The sequence below is a fragment of the Malus domestica genome, chromosome 13, assembly GCF_042453785.1.
Source record: "Malus domestica chromosome 13, GDT2T_hap1".
NCBI lineage: Eukaryota > Viridiplantae > Streptophyta > Magnoliopsida > Rosales > Rosaceae > Malus > Malus domestica.
The window spans coordinates 15,057,467-15,065,594 of NC_091673.1; the positions used below are offsets into that span (position 1 = coordinate 15,057,467).

The 8,128-nt window shown below is 37.8% G+C and overlaps 1 protein-coding gene across 3 annotated transcripts; it reads left to right on the forward strand.

Moving 5' to 3' along the window:
• The first annotated feature begins 112 nt into the window (after positions 1-112).
• Positions 113-6,148, forward strand: LOC103453068 (probable E3 ubiquitin-protein ligase LUL4). Of its 3 annotated transcripts, none has more exons than XM_070810463.1 (4): positions 125-961; positions 3,029-3,539; positions 3,855-4,001; positions 5,592-6,148. In XM_070810463.1, the coding sequence occupies exons 1-3, from the start codon at positions 324-326 to the stop codon at positions 3,966-3,968; spliced, it is 1,263 nt and encodes a 420-aa protein (XP_070666564.1). In that variant the 5' UTR covers positions 125-323; the 3' UTR covers positions 3,969-4,001; positions 5,592-6,148. The 3 variants fall into 3 exon arrangements, with proteins under 3 accessions (XP_008390824.3, XP_070666564.1, XP_070666566.1); XM_070810465.1 differs by having other exon boundaries at positions 5,595-6,148; XM_008392602.4 differs by lacking the exon at positions 5,592-6,148 and having other exon boundaries at positions 113-961; positions 3,855-4,151.
• Positions 6,149-8,128: the final 1,980 nt, after the last annotated feature.

Consider the following 8,128-nt stretch of genomic DNA (forward strand, 5'->3'; position numbering starts at 1 on the left):
TAAAAAAAGAATGACATGACTTTTTTACCCTGTACGTGGATGAGATTTTGACAAAAATTTTAATTTGAACTACGATTGATAACGTACTTCAAATTAAAATTAACACTACATAGGTCGATTTAAAATAATGTCTCACTACAAGAAAAGAATCTAGCCCAAATAATTGGACTCTTCACGCGACCTTATTCTTCTCCTTTTTCCCACCGTCGTCGTCTAGACACGCGGTTTCCAGACCAAGCCTCCCCAAAACCCACCATTTTTGTTTACTCACATTTCACAACCCAAAAGCTTTGATCTTTTCTTCTTCCCCAAATTTCTCAGAAATGGGGATTTCAAGTAGCAACAACAGAAGAAGAAACAACTATTACCAAAACCCACCACCGCCTCCGCCGCCACCGCCGCCACGACAGCCCCATTACATCTCAAGTTCTCATCCTTATTACTCATCAGAGCATGCCTCTCTTTCTCCACCGCCACCGCCACTGCCACCTCCACCTCCTCCTCCACTTCCACCTGGTCCTCTGGTTTCTGCCTCTCCTTCTTCCTCTTTTTCTTTTACTTCAAATAATAACTACCCATATGCCAATTCCGCCACGCCTTACACTCCACAAGGACCGCAGCCCAGAGCTCCTTACCCCACCCACCCTCTTCCTTTCCCGCCTCCGCCGCAGCAAACCCATTACAGCTATGGCCAATACAACTCCCGCAACCATGGGAATTCCATGATGGGGCGCTTCAGTTACAATTACAATTACCAGCAGCCTTATAATTATGGTGCCAGTCAGAGTAATGGGTGGCCCGCAGTTCGGCCTCCGCCGCCGCCTTACGTTGAGCATCAGAACGCCAAGAAGGTTAAGAACGATGTCAACGTGCGTAAGGACACGTTGAGGCTTGAGATTGATGAGCTGAACCCTGATCAGCATTTGGTGTCTTTCGTTTTTGACGCCATGTATGATGGGAGGTGAGCAAATTGGGATTCTTTTCTTTGTATTTGTTTGCTTCTTGAATTGTTCTATGTCTTTGTCTATGTTTGAAGCTTGTAGCTTGTGATAGATTCTTTTCTTTGTATTCATGCTGAGTGTTGTGGACAAGAAATGGGATGGGGTTTCGATCTCAAAGTTATCGGCATTTAGGACCTGAGAATATTAAACTTGTAATAGTATAAGCTTAAGTTTAAGAATTTGAGTTACCCGAGATGGAATTTCCTAGCAATTAATAGGCAGAGAGTGTGCGTGTTAATGAGATATAAGGGAAGAGAAATGTAATGCTGCTTTTGAATTCATTGTCGATATCCATGAAAATGGAATGATAGTGTTGCTCCTATGGTACTGAACCAGATGAAATTAGGGGAGGTGGGATAAAGTTCCCATATGTGATCAATTAGAAGGGTAAAGAGATAATACTCTGTGAGCTATACATAACAATTTGATTCAAACTGCCATTATATTGATTATCTAAGCATATGAAAGTTTAATAAGATGTGGGACTTATGAAACGACTGTTACTTGATGCTTATTTTTGAGTCTTTGGCTGATGTAATTGCTGATGGAATTCTTAAAACAAATGGAGCTCATGAATTTCGCCTTTTAATATGTTTCCTCGCTTGGGAGACGAGGGACGACAGTGGTAGATATGAACATAAACAAGAAATTAGTTACGGCTGTCAATGTTCGCTGGCAAACCAATGATTCAAATAATTTCACATTAGTGTGTGAAGTATAAGTGTTTGGTAGAAATTTGAGCTCTGCACCCTGAAGCTCTAGGTTTTTTTTTTATTTTTTTTTATTTTTTATCCTGAGAAGGTATGGGTCCTCGTCCCATAGGAAGGTTCCCTATCATATACAAAGGCTTAATTTTCTTGCTTTTGTTTGTTGAACACTGCTCTCAAGAGGAAGTAGAAATAGGAAGGAATATGTCTAGGTGGGTTTTTGTCTAGAAAATAAGAGTTGCAAGGGTCTATATCTAAAGAACCCTATAATTTACTGCAATCGCTTGTTTGGGCCTAGCTTATCTTCAGTTTTTCCAGATTACTGCTTTTCATGATAAACTCTGGATTAGGAGGTCATACTACCTTTGATATACTTCACTAATTGTACAGAAAAAAGGGTCATATTGGCATCTAACCGAACCTTCTCACATTTGATTATCTTTACCAAAGTAAGATGCAGCTATGTTGAAACTGTTTCTTAGAGCTTTCGTCAAGTATTTCATAGGTTTTGAGAAATCATCATGTAAAGTAACGGTTTTATCTTGGTAATTGAGTCTATATGCTCTTGCGCTTCATTTAAGGCAATTCTTTTTTAAGTAACTCTTTCTTATTTGGTCCACCCTGTTTCTAGTACCAGTGGTGCTATAGTCCATGTCTTGTTTATCCACATTTCTTTCAGTCTAGAGGTTTAAAAATATCAAATTATAATCGAGCAGTGTGAAAAAAAAAAAAAAAAGGCTAAAATGCAATTTGAAGCAGTAAATTGAGTCTTTGATCCTCATATTAAAAAGAGTTATGAACTTATGATAAAATATCTGAGTTGTTCAGTGAAGTATTATATTTAATTTACTTTTCAAAAGTGCTTGGATATAACTTTCTTGAGTTAGTGCTACTTGTGTTATGCAGAAAACCATGCTGGTAGGCGCTTTAGTTTGTCTGCACTTTTGTCTATATATTTGATGTGAGATTAGCATTCTTAAGTGCAAGAGTTACTGTCCAGAAGTAGCACTATGTAAAACATTTTGTGTTATGATTGCTGCATATTCCTGCTGAGCATTTACGTGGAGCGAGCTATATATGTTGTGCATGTATATGGCACTCACCCTATGCGTTTTCCGTATATAGAAAAAAATAACTGGGTTCCGCTTACATCACATGCCTATTGGCCACGGTCATGATTTTCTAACAGTAAAGACCATGGCTAGTTCTCCATGGTTTATTGGTAACAGTTTCCATTTTTTAACAGTATTGTTAGGTGGTCTTCATTTCTTATGGGCTATATCACATTCCTTTTTTCTGATCAAGTCTTCTTATTGACAGCATCACGGTTTTCTACTTTGCCAAGGAAGAGCCAGACTGTAGGTTTGTTCCACTATTTCCTGAAGCATTTATGCCGGTGAGAGTTCCCTTTCAGAAGGGTCTTGGCCAAAAATTTCGTCAGCCCTCAGGAACAGGCATTGCTTTAGGCTTCTTTGAGTTGGATGATCTTTCAAAACCATCACCTGGAGAAGATGTATTTCCCCTTGTAATATCTGCTGAAACATGTTTGCCACCTGATTCAACAGATGAGCATGTTGGTGAGCCTGCCCCAGATGCTTCCCCTCGTATGCAGATTACTCAAGCTGTACTGGAAAAGAACAATGGTGACCATTTCCAAGTGAAAGTAATTAGGCAGATACTGTGGATTGATGAAGTTCGGTATGAGCTACGTGAGATATATGGAATAGGAACCTCGACAGTGGAAAGCTTTGATGACACTGAACCAGGGAAGGAATGCGTGATATGCATGACTGAGCCTAAGGACACTGCTGTGTTACCTTGTCGACATATGGTGAGAATGTGTCCAAGATACATAATTATATTGAGAGGGTGGTAGTTATCATAGAGTATGCTGGAGAATCTGCACTTATACCATATGCTAGAAAATCTATAAAGAATGATGCTCTGGAAGACTCAAGCCCATTGTGCTCAAGGATGTCTCTTGTGGTTGTGAATAGACTCATCCAGGCAGATGGGCTTGACTCATCCAATAACGCATCTGCGATAGTCCCACACTAGATTTCTGTTAAATTTCTTGTTATCCTGCTTCTTTGGTTAAATTTTTAAGACTACAGTTGTTTATTCTCATTTCATTTGTATTTTCCAGTGTATGTGCAGTGACTGTGCAAAAGAATTGCGGATACAATCCAATAAATGCCCTATCTGCCGTCAACCCATTGAGGAACTTATAGAAATCAAGATAAATAAAAGTGATCAATGAAGATACTTGTTTCTCCATACTACGTGGATTGTGGTAAGGCTATCGAATTCTTTTATCTGTGTGTTTTCACTTGTATAAAGGCATTTTTGTTTTGTTTTGTATATTGTAATTGCTGCGTTGCTTTCTAATATTCATGTGACTATCTTTACATACAACAACAACAATAAAGCCTTTTCCCACTAAGTGAGGTCGGCTATATGAATCCTAGAACGCCATTGCGCTCGGTTTTGTGTCATGTCCTCCGTTAGATCCAAGTACTCAAGTCTTTTCTTAGGGTCTCTTTCAAAGTTTTCCTAGGTCTTCCTCTACCCCTTCGGCCCTGAACCTCTGTCCCGTAGTCACATTTTCGAACCGGAGCGTCAGTAGGCCTTCTTTGCACATGTCCAAACCACCGGAACCGATTTTCTCTCATATTTCCTTCAATTTTCGGCTACTCCTATCTTTACAGAGATGATTCAAATTTGATCCTCAAAGAATGAACTTTCTTAACCACTATATACGCACAGTGTGTGCGAACCGCAAGCTCTCTTCAATGGTTCCCCTCTGCAGGCAACTTGTTTAGAATTTCTGAAAAATAAACAAATAAGTAAAAACTGTGGGTTTGATTTCCTTGATTTTTTTGTGAAGCTTGTATACATTTAAGGGTCTTCATCTTTTCATTTTCCATATTCAACGCGATGTTTGAATAACTTTTTGAATTTTATGAGGTTTACAGTATTTCCTTACAAGTTATCAATTTCCATGCTTTTTTTTCTCCTCACTCACCATTTTCTTTTATTGGGGGGAGAAGAAGAAAGTGGGGGAGGCATGCGTCTGTTAACTTTCTGCTTCTTTAGTCGGTTCTCTATGATATCTTTACATTCTATGCATATATCTTTATGTGTACATATGCATTCAAGGAAGAGAATGAAGAACATTCTAGGTTGGGACATCCAGAAAGGACAAACATTCTGTGTCTCAAGGAAGTACTTTTTTCACTCTGGGATACATCTGAAAAAGTTTGGGAGGGAATGTTTTCCGTTGAAGTTAGCGTTTAAAGGAACAACTTAAGAATCTATAAAGCTTAGGTGGGACAATTTGCATCTTATTGAACATCCTTTCTGTATTTGGTCTGAGTCCTTTATTTCTTATGTGTCATAATCCTACTTTATTAACCTCCCTTAACTACATTACAAGTTGCTGGTAATATCCGGCTTAGATTATCCGAGCAGTGTTTAAATCACCAGCTTTTTCGTTGTTACCATACAAAACTTCACGCTTTACCTCGTCACGTTGTATTCTTACATTTAAGGGTACCTCTGTATAATTCATTGCTATTTGCCTACACCAAATGTTAGCCATAAAACTCCTATATTGATCACCCATTTTCCACTGTATATCCTGCATCCTTCATAATGTTGTCTGTTGCAGTCTGTTAAGCACTGTATATGTATATTCACTTCTGCAACTTCTTGATATCGTTCCGAAACACTTGTGCAAAGAATTGGTTTCCTTTTTCTCTTCTGGTTGAAAAAAACAACAAAGAAATCTTGTTACAAATTTCATTAATTACTATTGTCATTGCGTACGGACTTCTGATCGAAATTGTTAGAATCTTACTTATTACATTCACATAATCTGCAGAAGCACATAGTATTTTTCTGGAAATTTTCCATATTATAGACGAATCATTGTGGCAAAAGTCAACTTCTGAGCATCCACCCCTCCATTATTTTCCCACACGGACAAAAATCAAGGGTTGAAACGAGTAAAGCGTTTGCAGAGAGCATGTGGGTTGGCAAGCATTTTTCGGTTTGCAGGCAAAAATCTAATAAATGACGACCTTAAATCTTCATCTCTCTCTCTCTCTCTCTCTCTCTCTCTCTCTCTCTCTCTCTCTCTCTCTCTCTCTGCAGAGGGCCATGTGGTGCTTCATGTGACAACTTCTGCATAAATGGCAATGGCATTGCTTGGCCGCCCAAGTCATTCCTTTTTAAAACCCTCACGCTGAAAAGATGTTATGTTCCATTTATAGGAGGAGAGGCTACTGAGCTACCCACTTGACATCATTCAAGTTTCAACAAAGTTGAAAAGCCCCATTGTATTTTAGACCCTTCTGCTTTCAAGTGTTGCCGTGTTGATCACCGTCTCTTTGTGTCTGGAGGCTAAATGGAAATTGGAAACCCCCCAATAGTTTTCAACTTTTCACCCTTTTTTTATATGTTTTCACTGAGATTCTCAGCTATTTCCGGTTGTATATTCTTTTGGGTCCGTCTATCTATCTCATCATAAGAGGATATACAACTGGTTGTAAGGTAGAATTCACATGAGAGATATAAACAAAAGCAGATATACAACTGAAGATGTGAACACACAATTGGTTACGAAGCAGATTTCACGTAATGAGAGGTAGTTATATGCAGACATACAACTAGAGATAGAGATATACAACCAGTTACAAAGCAGATTTCACGTTATTAGATTAATATACACGAATGAATATACAACCGGTCACAATCTCCATTGTTTATGAGGAATTCTAGCGTAGCCAAGTCTCATGATATGAGAGACAGAGAAACAGAGATTACAACCGATGACAAGACAGATCTTGCCCTATTTATGAGTGTCACTTTTGTCAATGGTTTAGCTCAAACCTTTACCTAATCCATAAGTCACCTCAAAAACACAATCAATGCTTCAAAAGCAATCCTCTTCGTTTGAATTAGAACAGGAAACTAAAGCCATTTGGTTTAGGTCCCTTTTCTCACCGTTCAAACATCCCTTTACTAGTAAAGCTACCACTCCAAAGGGGTAAAAAGCAAAAGCTTAAGGGGGAAAAAAGCCACTAGGGTTTTGTTTTATTGTCACCTCTCTCACCTCACCGTTAGGCTTCTAAGGACATCAATGATTGATAACCTCATGAAACAAGTGTCCAAAAACTCATGAAAAAACCTACCCGGAAGCAAGAAGCACGGTTCATCTGCATCAATGGAGGAGGAGGAGAGGGCCTTGCTTGTGGCCCTCTGCAGTAGCTTTCTTCTGCCTAATTGCTGTTAACCTGATCTACAGCTACCTAATTTTCTTTCTAAAAAACTTCTGTGACAGCCAATACTCACAATTTCTTCACCACGGATCACTGCTTTTGTGGAAAATACCAAAATCTTAGGTAGTTTATATTGTAAAAGCTTCTTTCACTTTTTCCTTTCCCCCCATATTTTCCCACAGTTCATAAATAATGGAGCTTCCCTTGAACCAAACCCTTGGCCCAATTGGGAAATTCTTTCTTCTAGTTGGTGTTTCAACTAGCAAACAATTTTGGGGAGAATGACTGATACATGTAGAAAAGGATACTTGCACTATTTTCATTTCCACCTTCTCTTTTTTTGTCGAATTATTTCCACCATTTGGGAATATGATATTTTTGCATGGGGGATTAGAAATTGGATTGTGGAATTTAAGCTAGTCTCTTTCACATACTTTTATGTTCTTTTTATCAATTAATGGCATTTAAAAACAATATCTAAACTTTTGGCCAGTACTAGTATTAATAGAGCAATTTCAGAATTTTCTTCGTTAGTCCAGTTTACCAATTGATTCGATTTTCTAAACAATTTTTACCGTTCGATTTTATAGTGTCAAATTTTTCCATTTATTTTTGAGATTACTCTCGGACTTTTGAAGAAAAACTAGCAATTTTCATCAACAATTAAAGTGACCGATGCACAATGACCTATGCGGATAGGCGACTGTTCGCACTTGTGGGCTAAAAGATAAGGCAGATGTTTGATTTGCTTTGTATGTACCTTAATTGTATTATTGATAAACACCAATTTAATGTTTTATAAATCATAGATTTTTAGAAAAATTAATGAAAAGGTTTTGAAAGCTTTAAGTTTTAACGATAAGAAAAAAATAAAGGGTATAGTGAATAGTACTATGATTAACTTTTTAGTGTAAACATGTGGTTTTTCGTTAAAATTCCCTAGATTTTTTTGGGTATCCCGTGTTATTTGTTAAGTTTCAAAATTCATATTTTTTTTCAAATTCATAATTTACATTGTTTATGTATTTGAAAATAAATTATTGTTTCAAATTCATAGATTTTGAACTATTATTGTGGAGAATGAATTTTACACGCGTATAATTACTCTCCTACCTTTGCAACTAAGAGCAAGTCCACC